The following is a 19,249-nucleotide window of genomic DNA, read 5'->3' on the forward strand; positions in this document are numbered from 1 at the left end:
TTGAAAATCAAACTTTGAAAACAAATAATAAAGGGGCTGAAAAAAAAACATCGTAAGTAAACCCTTTAGAACACTCAAATGAGCACAAAACTGAATTCCTGGAGCCAAAGCATCGTAGTTTCTCTGCAATTAAGTGTGCCGAGCCCAGGAAGTCGAAATCCTTGGAGTTGGCTTGAAAGGTCCTGATTTGTGTTAAGCTGCTCCGAGTTAGGAATGTCACGTAAGGTTTGCCCCTCTCCTAAAGTGACTTGAGTAGAAGCGAAGAGAAATTCGGTCAACCCGTTTCATCTCTCGACTAACGGGAGTGATTGCTTTACCAATTGAGCGCCTTTGTCGAAAATTCCTCTTGGTTTATCAACTTTGTGGCTTCATAAACTCTTCAGTAAAACTGGAACTGATGTTTCTTTAGGTTTATAAATTACGTAAACTCTTTAATAAAACGAAACTTGCAATGTCATTTATACCGACATTTTGTTTGCTATATGACAAAAATGTATTTCGTTAACAGTTATAAAAGTTTTGGTTAATACATTCATTAACTGATTGCTTAACATTTTAAATACGAAAATCTACTTTACTCGTATTATATGGGTTTCATACTTTTAGTATCTTGCAAAATGCATTCCAAACAAAACTACCTGTTTTAACTGTATTTTTGTCTACAGGAAGAATAATTAAGCTATTAAAATTAAAAAATCAAGTATTTTTTAATTAATTAGGCCTAAGGATTCTTTTACGACAAACTAAGTTCGTATGCATTCAACTTAATGTCGCTCTTGTTTTTAGATATTCTTCTTGATACGAGAACCGCTCTATCCGACCTGGGATGGACACTTTCACCAGGATCAGAGGTAAGATTGCTTTTTACACTCGATAAAAAATAACCCGTTGTTTGTTTTGCAATTTGATTTGATGTCAAAAGGTGATTTGGAACCATCAGTATTCAGTGTTACAAAAACAAAACACACAATTCTACTTATTAATAAAGATACATGCGATTTCCCATAAACTTAACGCAAAAACGGCAGAACGCAAAAATCCCAACACGACCAAACCAATTAAAAAAATGTTAGTAGAAATTGCGAAACCTATACCCTATAGATTAAAGTCATTCAGGCAGAGCGTCTTAACTCATTCCGCGCTAACAAGTTTTACAAATAAATGGCCGATTCCGCTCCCGGATTAACAACGACAGGTCATTCTTAACCATCGCTACTAAATCACCACCTTCTCGTGGGGATTGACGCTGGGGGCTTACATACCCCATTAACCCCCTAAAAAGACGGGGTTAGACCCCTTTACTGCTGCCCTGGCCCCTGTGATGGACCCCCCTCAACCCCCTCGTTACGCCCCACTGCAACAATGGTTTCCTTTGTTACGACACAGTGCGCGCGGAATGTAGTGTGGGCTCTGGTTTGCTCAACTTATTTTGTTTGCAAATTGTCTCCCAAGAAAACCGAGTTATTTCGTCTCTGGGTTAAATTAGATGGCATTTGATTTGTCACACATTGATATGTAATACATCTATTTATATATTATGATATGTACAATTGGCAAGTTAACAAACACAAATATTACCTGAATTGCAATCTTGTTAGGTTTGGAAAAAAAAATCGAAATAGTATTTAAAATCAAATAAATGCTTTTTATTGGTTTTAACTTTTAATTGTTAAAAGTGATTAAAAGAAAACACCATATAAATCATATTATTAAGTTTTCAATGTCCACTAGTGAACTTTTTTCATAGTTTTTAGGCAATTAATGTAAGTAATGTTCCCATGAATGGACAACAATAAACGCAATTTTCTTGTTTCAAATCTTCCCACGAGTTTTGACCAACTTTCCACGCAGATGCGATTTACTTATCAGTCGCATATCGAGCTCGCTGACAAACGGGCTTTATGTTCTACGGCGCCTTACAACAGGCCTTCTCGCCAATCGACTTTAACAAGATGCTGATTGTAGTAGGCTTGAGGTCCCAACTAAATTGGATTGCACTCAGTGAAAGTGCCTTGGAATGTCGTTGATAAATTGTCGGCTCGATAGCTTTCACTTGGTATAGCTCCAACCACTTGAAAAGGTTGTTATCTGGGGTGCAAAGCTTCTTTCAACCCCTCGCCATCCACACTTATCCTGGTCACCGATAAAAAACCTAAAATGCTTTAGGCAGGTTTAGAAAAGTAATAAAAAAGTTCAAAACGATTTAACGATGTATTACAGTGTTTCTCAACCCATATGTGGCTGTTTGATTTGGTTTGGTCGCCGACTGCAGTTCGTTTTAATATGTTTATTTAAATTTATAGAATATTGGTTCTGAGCAAGATTTTTCCTATTTTGAGAGAATTGCATTAATTTATATTAATTAAATTCCAACTTAGTTATGCCAATTTCATTTTTCTTTATTTACAAAACGTTCGGCTTGCAGAATTGGGTTGCCCAAGTCTTCGCTGTAAAACACCTTTTTTATTCATCAGTTCTGCAAAAAACGTGATTCGAATCAATTTATTTAAACATTTATGGTTTTTTTTGATCGTACGTAATTGAGAAAAAATCAACAACTGAAAGTATTGGAACAGGCGTATATCCTAAAATAAACAATATTGAGATTATTTTAACAACTGCCCGAGAAATGGTATCATTGGCTTGCCCAAAGACCGTTTTTGACCAACTATTTTTGGCTATAAGATCACTAGAAGCCTGTCAATCGGCCCTGGCCCTCTCAATCAATCAACAAGCGATTCCAGTTCTAGCGATGACCATTAATCGTCTGATAATATCTCGACACTTTTTTAACTTACAAACGCTCTTCTTGTTTTAACTATCTTGCCCTGTCTTGTCCTGAAGCACAAAGTATTTCCCACCCTGTAAAAAATAGCTTGCCCCAATAGACCTAAATGAATTAATACCATAAAAGCAGGTATCTTGTATGTTATTATTTTTCAACCTTTTGTTTAGGCTTTGTTATCTGAAAACTTTAAACCATAGTGACTTGGTAATGCGTATTGTTTTAAAAGAACACTTGCACAATGCGACTGCCTTTGTAATAATTTGATATTTATTTTATGCGTTTACTACGAAACAAACTGATGTTTCAAGGGATAAAACAAATAAGTGCCTGAACTTCTTTCAGTATACACTATGCCTGGTAGCAACAGCATATTTCCTGGCGTTTCAACATTTTGTCCCAATTTTTTCAACTCTTATCGGTCTTTGAAGTGGTGCGAGGGCAATGCGAAGTTAACGAGGCGTTAGTGGAGATACAACAGGTTTGCCTGGCTTGCAAGATGCTGCCGAGCAACTAGCAAGTACTTTGACTTAATGAAGGCCGATTGACGACTAGCAGAGGCTGCAGAACTAGGTCGTTTAAACATGTTACGGTCACTTGCGTTGGACATTTGTCTTCGTAGAACCCACAAGAAGCGGTGGTAGTATGTGTGCCTTGTACTGCGCGGTTATCGATCTAGGGTAGTGGGCACTGAAGGACCTGGAAGATAAGAAAAGGTATTAATTGTACCCTGGGTGGTCACTCCAATGTTTAAAGTGGGTGCTTGGCCAGAGGGCAGGGCTTCTTAAACTGGGACCCATGGACTAGTTTTAAGGCTCCACTCAGGCTTAATTAAAATCTTGGTGTATATTTGAAAACTGAATTAAAAATAGTTTAATTAAAAAAAATCTTTAGCGCCATCTCCTTGAATGTATTTAGACTCTATTTCCGTTCCACATTTTTTGGACCGAAAACAGTGGATTTTTTAATCTACTGGTTTTATGACATCAATTTATGACGTCATCTCTAGAAATCCATTGTCCACGCGAACCAACATTTCGCGTTAGAAAAAGTTTAAGGAGAACCCCTGCCGTAGGGGATGGCACCCATTTATAGAATGTGTGGTATAGGGAATTTTATAAATATGATGCCAGATATATTTATTACTCAACTTACTTTGAAGAAACACTGCCTAAATCCAAGTTTAAACGTACAGTCGAGTCTGATAAAAAAAATTCATAGCATAAAGGCCGTTGGAGTTTTAGTAAGAATATCAATACCCACAAAGAAGTAGGGCAGTATTTTGTGAACGTTTCGAATAAAGATATCCACTTTCAACATGAAAATCTTACAAATTTAGGAAACTAACAAAATGCAACAAATTTCACCAGTTTAATCACTTTACCAAATTTAACCCAAAATCAATCAATAACAATCCCGACTACAATTCAATGATTCTAAGTTCTAACCCTTCAATGGGTAAACCTTTTTATAGAACCTAGCGAACCCCATAGATCCCATATTCGCACATTTTAAACTGTGTTGTGGGTTTCGTATGCTGGGAAAAATCTTTGCACGTAATGATAGGATCCCTTCCAGCTGTCCAAGTATCAGGGTTCCTTGGTTTAAGGTTACCAGTTATTTGCCACACCGACCACAACTCAACCGAGCTCGTGAAAACCGGGAAGTTGAAGCTATTTTTAGAAGTTCCAAGACTGGGTTGAGAATTTAGTTGCACTTGCTTACGTTGGGTTGGTGATTAACCATCATAAAAAGTATGCAGGCGTTGCACTCGTACGCTTTAAATTAGACCTAGCCAAGTTTCGAAGCGTATGTCTGCGTCGGAATCTGCATTTCACAGATTGTTTGAAAACAAACTAAACCTGGTTTAATATCTCGCATCAGTTAATGTGTTTTTTTTAAGTTCGTATCGAAACGTCTTTATCAAGATGATGTCGATTTAGTCGTTCTATTTTGGCTTCGAGATTCATTATCAAGTTCGCCTATTGTGTTTTCTATAGCTGTGTTTAAACTTTAAAGCGGCCTACATGTTCCAATTTAGCGCAGCCCACTTTAACGTGGCATTATCCTTATTGGTCTACCATCTGCCACGAATAACGTTTCTGTGTGCTTCTGTACAAAATCCACAGGGATATCAGAACCATCTGTTGTTTTAGATAAAAATGTGGATCTCATGCAATCAGAAAACGATATCGTTCTAGTTTAGACATTTCTTAGCATAGTATCAATATGTGTTTTTTAAACGTGTATATAAATTTTCTAATAGTCATTCTTAGGTATAATTTTATAAATGCAAAGGTGAATATTTTACCAGTTTAAAAATGGGTGGTTAAAGTATAAAATAGATTTGTTTAAAAATAACATTTTTTTATTTAAAACAGTTTCGGTTAAAATGCGTATTTCAAGGTTTTAGAAACCGTAAAAAATTCCCAGCTAATCGTGACCAGGTTACCGGAAGTAAACTTGCCCCCTAAAGCACAGTGCTCTTTGTTCGAAATTCACCCTTTATTGTTTCAAGTGTCGCTTCCGAGTGTCGCGTACAGCGTTACGCGTGTCGCGCTACACACAAGGCGACATTTCACGCAGCGAGCAAATGGCAGTTTCGTGCAATTGCTACCTCAGTGATGTAACAAAGGGCGACGCGATGCGCTGTTGGACTGGGTTTGTTGTCGAGGTCTGTTACGAACAATAGAACGCGCGAGCAATCCAATACGCAAGTGTGTGGAGCTCCCGCTAAATTGCCAGTTCCGTGTTTTGCATCTAAATAATTCCTTTTCGCGAACCAAGAAAACGCTGATTTATTGGGAGAATTGAAACGACAAATTAAGCCTGAATCAATTTATCGGCTTCAGGTTCCGTTTGCAATTTGACGAAACGCGCTCAACCGTTGCGGGAATAATTCACCAACGTTCCAGTTCGTTGAACACCGCTAATTTATGCATTCCTTGCGAAGACGTTTCTTCAAACAATTGTGTGTTTGCTGAATTTTATCATCGCTATATCGATTCTTCACTTCCTCTCGAACATCTTTATCTATAACCTTTTAACGGCTTCTGAACCCAAAATATGGTTAAATATTTGCAAAAAATAAGAAAATATTATAAAAAATGATTAAAATGAGAAACATACCAAAGATATTTGTGTTTCCTGTTTTACAGTAAGTGTTGTTTCATCGATGTATAGATGAGTCTATATTTAACTCATTATTGATCAGGCCTCATATGTCAAAAAAGCAACAACAAACTTAAACACATTCCACAACCTTAGACACCATAAAAGTAGTGTACTGTACATTAAAGCTTTTTTTCCGTCCCTGATGTATGATTTTATTCTGTATTCACCAAAAAGCTGAATTTCTTGTAAATTGTGAATCATTTTTTTGTTTGCATAACGTGGCAATCTTCTGTTGTTGGTATTTTCTATTTTTTCTTGTAACCTGAATCCCTTATACCTTCAGGGTCAACTAACTCGATAAAACTCTCCGTTGAATAGTTGCTACTGTGTCCGTATTTTAGCAACAAATTATCATTTATCTTATCGTGTGTCCCTCTAGTGGCAAGAAATGACGAGTGAGGATGCTCGTGGGAACGATCGTCGGATGCACATGGTTTGTCAGATCAGGAAGCCAAACCAGGACAACTGGATAAGAAGTGATTATATTCCGGTGGAAGGAGCTCAGAGGGTCTACGTCGAAATCGAGTTTACTATAAGGTGGGTTAAGAATGAAGTTTTGAATTTTGTTAACATTGAAGCAATTTAATAAAATACAGGGAAACAAAATTTCACTTCTATTGGCATATGCCTAAAAAATGGTAGGTTTTTATTACGGTTTACTGGCCTTTTAACATCCAATTCCTAGAGTGGGTGATTATGTACCGCAAATAGCGAAAGTCGTGGCCGAAATTTATTCTCTTTTGTCTGATTTTTTGTCTGATGAATTGACGAGTTCACATTCACGTATCTTCAAATAAAATTTAATAACTGCTACGCAATTTGATTCGCCAATTTTGATTGTAATGTAGCCACGTATTTTGGGTGTGTTTATTTAGTTTGCAAATTGATAACAGCATGCAACGTGGTAATTTCTCAATAATTCAAGTCAAAAATGTCAAAGTTGTTGGTTGTTAGCTTTCCATTAACAAATGCAATATTTATTGCAGATCTTGCGAGGATGTCCCCAACGTTGCGACTTGCAAAGAGACTTTCAACTTGTATTATTACGAAACAGACCGCGACGAGGCGTCCACCACTTTCCCCCCTTGGAGAGAGGGAGCTTATATCAAGGTTCGTCAAAACGGTTTAAACAACCAACAAGGCATAATGCAGAAAAACTTAGAATGTCTGGTAATATTTGGAAATGTGAAATAAACGCACCTACTTTAAAGTTTCGTGGAATTATCAAACTAAACGTGGCTATATGTGAAGATGATTAATATTATGCATTACTTGCCTGTATTTGCCTCATGCATAAATATGACTGTCGTGGAAAAGTGTAAAGTACGACAACGCAAAAAGCCGAAAATTAAAAGACTGTTGCAAAGTTTAGAAAGACAAACGCAGCAATTATTCCACACCAGTCCGTTGCATGTTTTTCAGTTACAGTTAGCGCTGTACATATGATACAAACGTTATTTTTTTAATTAAGTTGGCTTTAAAAGAATGTGACATATTCACCCAGTGTAGCCTTTTGAAAAGCTAATTAAAATTTTCAAGAAACATTACACGAAATTAATTGTAATGAATATGGCTCTAGCAGAAAAGCAAATTAAAAAGCGCATTAGCCTTAACGCAGGTTTACTTTAAGAATAAAAAATATCCACGTTGTTGTTTGTTTCTCCACCACACCAGCGCACACTGTTTTTAATATTAGTAAAGATACTCGAACAGATCATCGCTTAAACTTCTTGTTTGATTTATTTGAAAATTTCTACTGAGTGGCTAATAACTAAACAATGCGTGGAGGAATTCAAAGTTAATCTTGTTGCTAAAACAAGTTAATGGTTGCACACTCGGGTTGTTTTAGCCTATATAAACAATTCGTGCATAAATCGTTCGCGTTTACAAAATACCGCCTTTTAAATATATATGTCTACCACTCTTGTGGGTACTGTGTTATTAATGGGGCTAATAAGCAGAGGCTTAGAGTAGGAAGCCATCTTAGAACTAGTAAAAAAACAAGATTTGATTAATCGCGTAAGGAAATATTTCTTTTAATTTGATTATTGTAGGCCAAACTGTGCTTACCTGCCAATATTACAAAAACAGGCGTAAACGTTAATACAAAACTGTATTTTATTAATGAGCTGATTAATGAGCTAAGGCCGCGGGTTTTGAGGATTTCTGTTCGTGGTTTACGAACCATATAAGGCTTGAAAACTTTAGTGTGAACGTGTTGGTTCTTTGCCCAACCGAGCATTTAATGCGACGGCTTACTAATAGGATTAGCAGGTCGCTGAACAAAGTGTCTGCGCAGTTGTTCAAATACGGGCTGGTGACAAGCAGAATATCGATCTTTAAGCCAACTTGTGGCTTGAAACAGGCTGCTGTTGTCAATACCAGGCCTCCATGTCCGCTGGTTTCGTGTTTCTACTGGTATTTGGCGTTTAAGAAATGTTAAAAGGTCTTTCGTTCGGCGAATATTTTACATGCGCCAGCTTGCATATATGGTTTGAATCAAATATTTTATATTATTTTTTCACAAGTTTAGAAGCTGGTTAACATTTTTTCTCTTTTTGTTGTATCTATAATTACAGTGATGAAGTTTATCAAATCATTTTATGTTCCTTAAGATAAAAACGTTTACCCCAGCTATCAACTAATTAATTATCTGGCATAATAGAGAAATGGTCAACGAACATAATACATGATGTAAACCTACCCTAGGAATAAGCTCTAATAAAATATAGTGACAATTATTTCGTAAATTTTAATATTTTGTTTATTGAAATTATTGTTTTTTTAGTTGCACGTAATACTTGGATACAGAGTTTCCGAAAGGCTCTTATCTTTATGAAATCTTAAACCTTCTTGCTCGCGCCCCTCATTGAGGTTTTGACCCAAGATTAGAAAAAGGCCGCTTTACTAGAAGCCAAACCACAAAGTAGAGTTGGGGCTTAACTGTTGCTTCACAGCACACTTCTATCGCCAGTTGTAGTTCACTTAACCGCAACTTAACCCTGTAATCAAGACATATGGAAGCTTCTGGCAGCCTTATCTTCCAGCCATTGTACGGTTACTGATTTATAGACTTACTAATCCTCAGCACCATCAGCCTTTTGTGATCTGAAACGCCTTCAGTGATCAACCTTTTTACTAAGCCAGTTCATCTGCACACACCTTTGTCATTACTTCGTTTCTACGCTTTGCACAGATTGGATTTAATTCGGTACTGACATGTTCTTTAATGTGAAGTGTAGACCATTAGTTAGAACGGGTTCTAAAAGGTTTTGGGTTGTAAAGGTTGATTTCGATACGATCTGGTGGATTAATTGTATTCTGTCGTCAAGATAGACGAATGGGAAACACTTCGCATAGGTTTCTGCCAAATACTTAAACTTGAAAGAAGCTAGGTATATTGAGTTTTGAAATTTTTTAAGCTTTTTTACGTTTTTGTTTGATAAACTATTGTTAAAAATTGCGGGTATTCACAAAAATGAAATCAGAAAGGGTGACACAACTATTTAATTGTAGTTCGTTTTCATCTCACACTAAGCCGTTTGGCAAATTTGAAGCATTTTTAAAATATGAGCCTTTGACCATTTTTTTTTTGACCTTCTAATGTGTTAGGATTCAACTTTTGTTTCAATTTTTTTTGTCAGTAGGCCACTTTAAAACCCATTTTTTTATGAAAGCCATCTAGTTTTTTTATTTCCACCCACCAACACAAATATCCACACATAAACCGTGGAATGCGGATATATGTGCTTATCAAGTTGCAAGTTGCATTCAAGCCCCCTCCCATTTGACACAAAAACAAAATAAAATGAATTTCAATTTACGGTTAAGTTTTCCGCCGGTATAAAAACTCCTCTCTTAAATGTCACCCTCTATCCACTACCGGTTTAAAGACTTTAAAAGACATTTTTGTTGTGATAAAATTAGAAGCAACGGTGTAAAATGTTTTATTTGTTGCCATAAGGAATTCTTGCAAACAGAAATTCATCTTTTACGACGTGAATTTTTAATTATAAAATAGCCAAGTCAAACCTTGTGGAAGTTATTGCGTCGAAAGTTTGCTTCTCTAGCACAATTGCTCAGCATTTCTATTTGCGATAGAAGAAACATATAGCAAGCTACATTTTATAGTTGCGTGAAATTAACGTTTATAGGCCACATAAAAACAACAGTTTCCAAGTTTTGCATTAAGTCAATACAGCACTGAAAGGTTCTCTCCTATCTATACAAGCTTGATTCAAAGTGAAGCGGTTGTATTTCACCGTCGTATCGATTTTCCTTCTTGATGTGAAATCAAATCCACTTGTTTGACTTCCTGCATTTAAGAATTTGTCATGATAGATTTACCGTCACCTCTGCTCTATCGATTCGCGCAAATCTAATCTACAAAACGCAAAACGTTTCCATGCCTTAAACGCCTTTACCATGAGGAATGCTGCTTGTTGTAAAATGGCAATTGCCGTCAGGAAAGCATTGTGTGATAGTTTTAACTAGCATATAAATTTGGAACTGTACTTTTGTTACCCGCTGACCAGCCAACTATATGTAATGAAAGTGTTTGTTCTAGGCAGACTTGGACAACTAGATAATTCTAGTTTTCTAATTCATTGAATTAGAGCAAAATTCGGCTAATTCTAGTTTTAATCTAATTTGGATTGTACCAAAAATGCTACTTTGTCCAACGGCTTTTTTAGTCTCTCAATTCAAACACAGAATTTCAATTAAAATTTTCTGGTTGGAACGACTTGCATGTCATTTTTACAGGCTAAAAAGCATAAAAATGCATATAAATTAGCACACACATATTTACCATTCACGTTCTTATAAGAATAAATTGTGATTAAATTAAATTGGTTGTAAAAACTAAACGTGATTCTAGTTCAAATTCTAGTTGAAATTAGATTTCTTTAGGAGTTCGGTAATTCTAATTTCAATCTAATTTGAGAAAACTCAAAATGCTCTAATTCTAATTCTGATCTAATTTTAAAAAGCTAAAATAAATCTAGTTGTCCAATTCTGGTTCTAGGTTTAATACACTTAACCTGCCTGATGATTAAAACCTGTATTTTCACGTTTATACAGAAAAGCGCCCTGTGCAGTTCCATATATGGTTCCACGTATGCGTATATTTAATAGTAAAATCCATGCGGCCTTAATTTAAGAAAACAGATCGTTTTCCACTCAAACTTACTTTACTTCTGTCTAAGCAATTTTTTTCCATATTGTGTTAATTTGTTGCACTTTAGCCCTGTTATATTTTGCGTGTAGCGTTATACACTTGGTTAAGTTATTTTATTCTAAAAACAGACAAACCTCAACGTAGCCCAATTTAGCCATACTTTATAAATAAATGATGTGCGGTTTATTAAATTTTTAAATTGCTACATCCGGCTTAAAGCAATTTCCAAATCGTTCCCGAATTTAATAAATACCCTGTTATTTTCACACAGGTTGACACTATAGCGGCCGACCAGCGGTTCCGTCCCGGTTCAGTGGACACCAACTTTGAAACCAGGGACATTGGACCAATTACGAAGAAGGGATTGTACCTGGCAGTTCAGGTGAAAAAAATGACGCTTACAAAAATTTTAACATTTTACTTTTTTTTCATTTTATGCGTCCACAAAGCGTAATTCGTTTTAATAAAGGTGGAAATAAAGCTTTGTTGTACCAGTTCAGGTGAGGAAGATCACGTTTTAACAAAGAACTTTTTTTTCATTTTATGCGTTCACAAAAGGGTCTCTTATAGGGGTGGAAATAGCTGTTTTTATCGTACTCTGTCGCTTGCATTTGATACTAACACTTTTTTCATAACCCTTGCAAAACATATCTACCCAAGGGACGTTCTATTATCGTATTATGTTTCAAGCGCAGTAATTTTTTAGAAGAAACCATCTAGGCATAAAAATTGAAACAATTCAAAACATTTTGATGTAACTTATACGAGTTTTGCAAATTTCATTCTATTTTACATGCAAATAAAACAATTCATTGATTTGATGGAATTTCAATTAAACCTATGTTATTTAACTTTTTTAAATGGCGGTCATGGTTTAATGTTGTCACGAAACTTCGAATAAATAACTATTCGCATGTAAAAGTTATAAAACCATCGAATACATCCAAACTCTAAAGCTCAGTAGTATGGACTTTTGGTAATCCATCTACATTACCTAGCGTTAAGTAAACCCATGAAGTGAAAACCCAAGTGAAGTGTGCTTATCTTCAGCAAATACACTTTCATCGCGCCCCTGACTTTGTTTGCTGAACAAGCAAAATGTGCCTGAAATGTCGCGCCATATTTCCTCCCATCTTAGTTGGCCAACTTACACGGCCAGTTTAAAAGCGGCCGGCTCTTGCTTTCAATTTATTTTGCGTGAGAAAAGCCGAAAAATGGCTAAAAAAGCAAGGATATGTGTTTAGCTGCGTAATCAAGCAATCATATTTATTTTTTTTATGTAAAATGCAAAGTTTGTTGTAAAATCTAAGTAACGGAACCGATTAAAACAAGCGGTCATATAATTTCACTGCTGTTAAATCGTCTTTATAGCTGTTGCAAAGAAAGAGCACAAAAACAAAAAAAATCAAACTTTAAAAAGAACCCAAAACAGGCCGCATTACACAGCCTATAGATTAAACACACTTGAGGCGCGAAACTTTCATTTTAAATGTAAACAATGGCTCGACCAATCAGACACGATTCTTTCACACGTTGAGGTGTTAGGAATGGATTTGCGATGAAACCGGAGACGAGTTGACCACAATCTGTCAACCTACACAACATGGAACGTGCATTGCTTGGGGCTGCTTTGGGGTTCTTTGTCTCGTTTAATTGTAGCCAAAACAAAACTAATGCTCCTGGGTAAAAATAAGATTTTATTGTATTTTTGTCACTTCTAAAGCGAGGCCTATCTTTATATATTACATACAAATAACACCAAAACATATTGCAATTTTGATTAAACATCTATAGTGCGAAAATCGTGAACTATTTTTCGGTGAATTGGCGAAACAAAAAATAAAATATAGAAAGTAAAAATGCCATTGCAAGCTTCGTATCCTGCATGTGGGATTTAAGCTAAAGTCATTATGGCACGCTGTTTTTATAGATTTAACAGCAAAAATAAGTTTTTGTTTCATTATTTTGACGCAACCGACCCGTAAAATACTTTACTACTTCGATCCTCTAGGACACGGGAGCTTGTGTGGCGATCATGCACATCCGGGTCTACTACAAATACTGCCCCGAGTCTATCAGCAACCTCGCCTCGTTCGGGAGGACCAACGCTGGACCGGAAATGACGTCACTGGAAGAATCGACCGGAACTTGCGTAGCTAACGCGTCACCGGTAAGTTTCATGTTTGAGAAAAATTGTAATTTTCTAAAATTTCATATCTCTTTTTAATTGTTAAAAATGAAATTTTACGGGAAATATTTTTTACATAAGCTTGATACCGAAAAACGCTCAATGCTAAGACTCGGTTGTTATAGAGAATCAACGAAAGACTTTCAATTTTAAAGTAAAATTTTTAAACAACCCTTACCTTTTGCGAATCAATATCGTCATATCGAAGTTTTGAAAGGCCTATTTATATATATTTGCCTAATTTTTTTTAAACAGCATTAAATTAGAATTACTGTTTTAAAATGTGAAACTATAAAGTTCGTAGCCACGAATGTGCAAAACGTATAAACTAAAAATTATAGGAATATTACCAAGACTCCCAAACCACTTAAATCGGAACATTAACCAAACAAACTTTCACAGACCTCTAGTATAACGCCCACCTTCTACTGCAACGGTGAGGGAGATTGGACGGTTCCATCTGGAATATGCGTCTGTAATGAAGGATACGAGTCAAACAAAGCTCTCTCCAAATGCTCAGGTAAGGACACTAGTGTTACCAGAATAATATTTTTTGACAGGGTGTAAATAGCAAATAAATGTGATAAGCGAAGTAGCAACACAGAAATGTTACCGCTTTTCCAAAGACGTTAAACTTTGGTGGATTGTTGTAAAAAGGTGTTTTACGGTTGGATATACTGTAAAAAAATTCTGAGAACAGATTCAAAATATTACCGCTGTTCTAAAAACGTTAAACTTATATGATTCATGTTGACAAATTTGATTCTTGGAACATTTTTTTTTTTCGGATTGTTCATTTGGTCAGTTGACTCTTGCTTTTTGAAAATATAGTTTTTTTAACTAAATAAATTAGTGTTTAACTGCTTACATACTGCAAAAAAAAACATGTTATTTAATTCAAATGAAAAATCCACTAATTGAAAACTCGTGATCAAGCAGCACCAATACACTATTACAAAATTGAATATAAGTCCGACATTTTGTTCATCTCTTCCTCTTAAACTTGAAGATAAATGGATTCCGCCACCCAGTTATCGTTGGGAATTGTGTCACGTGCACAAGCCGATTAAAATGTTTATGCTACCGATTTCTATGGACAGAATACACACGACTTTCAACCCGCAATCGCATTAACTTGATAGCTCCAATCAAACCCAGCTTTAAATGCCGTCTGACGCACGCTCGTAACGATCCTGTCGACAAATTACAGCGATAAACAAATGGATTTAAAACGAATTTAATGACTAGATACTTATTTCATTTTTCGCAGAATTATTTCTAACAAACCTTAAATAGGTCATTAGTCTAATTTATTTTAATGCTGATTGTTGGATCATGATATATGTATATTAAGTAAATCCTGTGCAATAAAAACTATTATTTACAAAGAATCATACAACTCAATTGCACAGAAGGAAATTTGACTAAAATGTTATGCGTAACTTTATCGATTTTTGACACTTTTTTGGGGTAAACATTTTTTGATTTTCTATTTTGTCATACCATTCACCGCATGTAAAAAGTTAAATATTGCTGGGCTGGACTCGCTTAAACAAAGTTCTTAAATGCGACACACGACAGGCTTAGAGTTGCTTCCCATGTGCTTAAAGTAAAGTGGCGAGGTTTAGCGATAAGGCGCCTGTCCTTTGAGAATCTGCACAAAGCGAGGAGGTGATTTATCACCCAAAACACAATTAAGTCGCCTGGAAAGTAGACCTTCAACCTTCTCAATCACATCAGCAGAAACAGTAGGAGAGATAGCGAGGTTGAACGGAGTTTGGTGCCGGACAATCTAAGTGGCCAGTTTACATTAGGCTTTTAGAGAAGTTCTTTCACCCCTCATTTAGGTTCGTTTTACGTTTTTTTTTTTTATTTAGGCCGTTTTTACGTTTTTTTTTCGGCGGCCCAACTTATTGAGCGAAGCTTTGGCGACTCAATTTTCTTCACTAAACCACTTTAGGTTAACAAAACATAAATAAATTGAATTTAATCATTATGAGCTATGTTTTCGTATTGAATCCATCTCGAAAAGTGTTAATAAATTAAAAGGGGTGGCACACCGAAATTTGCGAAGCCCTGTTTTAGATGATGCAAATCTAAATCGGGCCATAAAAGCATAAAATCACACTAACAAGGAGGCCTAAGAGGAGATTGCAAAAGCATGCTAAGGAACCGCATTTAACAAGACCCTAGTAGCTTTACAATTGTCCTGTCGTGGCATTTCACAAGTTAAAAAGTGTAAACTGGCCAAATGAAATAGCAACCCCCCTATAAAAATAGATAAAAAAGTTTCTGTGTTTTAAGTGGGGCGTGCAAGCTGACCTATTGACCTCCTTGACCCTAACTGGGCTGAATATTTGTGTCTGGGGATTTTGGCAGATCGCCGCATCAGATTAGGAATCGCCCTTCCCTTGTTTGGCTCTGCCCGTGTTGTTGGTGAATTGGAAAGAATGCAGCAGTTAACAAGGTTGCATTTGCCTGGGAACAGTGTGACTTCGAATTTTCGAATTCGAATTTCTTTTCCGTTGCTCTATTTGTCTTTTTGTTGAAGGCGAGTTTTCTTATGGTTTTAAGTGATATAAATTACATTTATTCAAATATCTGTCCCTTATGACAACTTGTCTTTGACTGATAATGAAGAATATGTTGTTGTCACTCGAAAGATAATTTTATCGGGAAAAATGCCAGTTTTTGGACCTCACATTTTCGCCCACCTTGACAACTCGGTATTTCAGGAATTTACTTTTTATCTGCCACTTGTAACTATAGGTACGTTGATTGGCATCGCATGTTTGCGCAATCTATTAACCAATTTGCTTCTGCACAAAATTGCTTTTCAAGGCTAAGCTGATCAAATTGTCAAGAAAACCCGCCCTTTTAGACCTCAAGTCCATCGACTGACGTACATGCTAAAACTTTTGGGTTTATAAATCCAAAAGTCTAAAGTCCCAGTCTAAGCTGGTTGGCAGCCAAAACACGATCCGCCCTCCTTAATAACCGACAAAGTTTTTCATCGCTTGCCAGTGTTGTAATGACTTGAGTCAATGACTCTACTTAGGTGCACTTAAGTCACTATTTTCAAGGGTCTTGACTTGAGTATTTTGGAAACTGACTTGGCTTGAAATAAAGTATTTTCATTAAACTTTTTTCATTTTAATATTGAGTTATTTGTCTTAAGTTGGGCTAGACTTGAAGTTGACATGCTTAATAATTGACTTGGACATAGACTTTTTTAAATATGATCTGACTGGGACTTGAGTCTTCAACTGACTGGTTTACAACACTTACGTTTGTTAATCCAATCGAGGATGTGAACAGTCTCCATCGTTGTCTCGCATAAATCGCTTAATTCACTCAAAGTTTAATCAACGGTTCTTTAAACCTCGTGGTGTGGAGAAACCCCTTTACATTGGCAGCTTTCCAGTCGCTGTGGAGGCGATAAAATGCGATTAATCTTCGTTGAACGCGCAGCAATCTTCGCATTATAACGCTTAATCCTATCCTGAGCATGCAGAATTGGCGAGGACCGTAACCAGTGTACCTTAAACCACATAATGAACCAAGATTCGAAAATGAGCAGATTTTCTCCTTTCTTGTTTAGGTTAGATGTTAGCGCTTTACAAGCTTAATGTGCCATGATGAATTTTTTCATCCAATGCTAGTTTTAAACTTGTCTGCAAGCGTACAATGTCTGTCCTTGTGTTTTTAATGGGCGGTGTAAGAGCAACCAATCATTGTCCAATCGTTACCAACTTAACTTACACAAGCATTTCTTGCCGCCTGGAGTTGTTTACTTTAAATATCGCCTCACACATTTGGGAGAAAGTGAACTAGCACCTAAAATCGTTCGTGAATGCGGTTTAACCTTCTATCGACGACATATCGACGGAGATTAAACTACGGATGATATTCGTGGAAGCCATCCAAAGTCCAAACCAAATAAACAAATTTAGATTATTGCTCGTTCAATTTTAAGCCGATTTTTAGATGTACTGTTAAAATTGTTTTCTCTTTTTACAATACGTGGCTTGTTTGTTGCATAAGGGCGAAGGTCAGTTAATAAAACCAAGTATGGAGCTGGAGGTTGTAGACAGACGTAGAAAAAATATCAAAACCCATAGAGAAGTAGGTGGCATTTTGAACGAACGTTTTTGATAACGAGTTATTCGAAACGTTCACAGGCTATCTGTAACCTAACACGTGGACATATCTAGATTTGGAAAAAAACACTAAACAGTCTGCAAATGCTTTAAAACAGCAATGTTGCCGCAAAGTATTTGAATCTTTAAAAAACCCCATATGTTTTTTTCCAACATTCTATGAATTTATTTCATGTGCTGGTTGAGTTATATGTTTAGAAAGTGCAATAGTATAATTATACTTTCAAACCTTTTGTTAAGGTGTTGACCATGGCATTTATAGTTCTTAATTTAAAAACTATCAATTATATTTTTATATTTAAAAACTTGGACTGATTAAATATTTTCGGTCTTTGAAAAGCTATAAATTGTCTTTAAAAATCTGTAAAACCCTGTGATGGTTGTATCAGCAACAAAACGTTTACCATTTTTATATTTCTCCCTTTTAATGTTTTAAAACTGGTAGTCTAATACAAAAAAGCTTCAATCCGTTATTCCAATTAGAAATCACCAATCAATTTTCTGGTAGGTGAAACTTGATAAATTTACGCTAAAATTGTGTTTGTAATTTTCCATTGAACACCCAATAAGATATTAAGCGCATTACACTGCTTTAAACTTGTACTTTGACCTGCATAGCGGAGGAAAATGGATTAGCGTATTACACAGTGTGCATGTGTACGAACGTGCAACTTAACAGCGATTTATGTCGCACGGTCACGATTTAATCAAATGCGATTAGAATTAAATCGCTTAAATATACACATCATGTAAATGTGACAGGTAAAACGATTAAATCCTGTCTGTTGAAGTTGTAATCATTTAAGACGTATATCGTGATCCTTGGTTGTTTCAGGTCTAAACAGGCCTACTCCAAGTTCTTCGTATTAAAATACAAAGTCCAAGCAGTAATATCTCTCCCATCCTAGATGGTTTTAGGCTCGTCAGTTTTCCATTATATAATTACAAAACTAAACATTAATAGCGAAATTATATCAAGCTTTTTAATGTGAAATCAACTTAAATAAATCGTACTTTTAGTAAAACAGGAGTGTCAGTCGTCTCGTTTGCCAATTTGGAAATTCAGTTTAGTTAAAATGGTCTGACGGTTTTCTAAATAGCACCATGCGATTTTTTACTGTTTATTTAAAGAAACGATTAGTTTCTTAATAATTACGGTTTCTGCAACATTTCGAAAATACTGAATTCTTTTTTATGATTTGTTAGTCTTTAATTTATATTCCTAGGTAACGGTTGAAAAGTTTTCGCGGTATATTCTTCATAGCTAGAAAATCGATGGGCGCGTCCAAAAGTTGTAATTTATGACCAAGTTTTAGGAAAAGCAGCAGAGATAGTTTACGCTCAATATCGCTTCTGTTTACGCGCTTTCAAATTAGAATCTCACTTTTCCATGTTTTGTCGCCACGAGCAACAAACACAGAGTGATCAATCAGCAAAATGTAAGTTTTCGCGTTGCATTCAGCAGTAAGATGTTTCGGCCTGTAACCATTTTATCTTTTAATCGTGTTTTTTGTTGCAAGTTTGCAATTTTTAAAACTATTTAGTAAAACTGGTTTTCAATTAGCAAATTGCACAGCTTTGCATTTGGCCAGATTTTCACGTTTTTTGCAAGTTTTCGCAATTGTCTTAAATAGATAGTGGAAATTTGTTGTTTTTTTCACAAATGCACTTATAATAACTTAAAACTCGCCAAAAGCTCACTAAAACAGGGCAAAATATTAGGCCCGTTTTCAAAGTGGCCAGAAAAAGTGTCCGAACCGAAG

General features: G+C 35.9%; 1 protein-coding gene across 1 annotated transcript in view; it reads left to right on the forward strand.

Annotated features, from left to right (window-relative positions):
- The window catches only part of LOC146146530 (ephrin type-A receptor 4-B-like), a 70,962-nt gene that overhangs the window by 11,341 nt on the left and 40,372 nt on the right, over window positions 1-19,249 (forward strand). Inside the window, exons 2-7 of the mRNA XM_083387211.1 lie at window positions 787-851; window positions 6,339-6,496; window positions 6,946-7,069; window positions 11,410-11,520; window positions 13,150-13,308; window positions 13,729-13,846. Of these exons, the coding sequence (XP_083243337.1) occupies window positions 787-851; window positions 6,339-6,496; window positions 6,946-7,069; window positions 11,410-11,520; window positions 13,150-13,308; window positions 13,729-13,846 (735 nt within the window). The remainder of the gene's footprint in view (window positions 1-786; window positions 852-6,338; window positions 6,497-6,945; window positions 7,070-11,409; window positions 11,521-13,149; window positions 13,309-13,728; window positions 13,847-19,249) is intronic.

Source organism: Ascidiella aspersa, chromosome 4, assembly GCF_963924565.1.
Source record: "Ascidiella aspersa chromosome 4, kaAscAspe10.2, whole genome shotgun sequence".
Lineage (NCBI taxonomy): Eukaryota > Metazoa > Chordata > Ascidiacea > Phlebobranchia > Ascidiidae > Ascidiella > Ascidiella aspersa.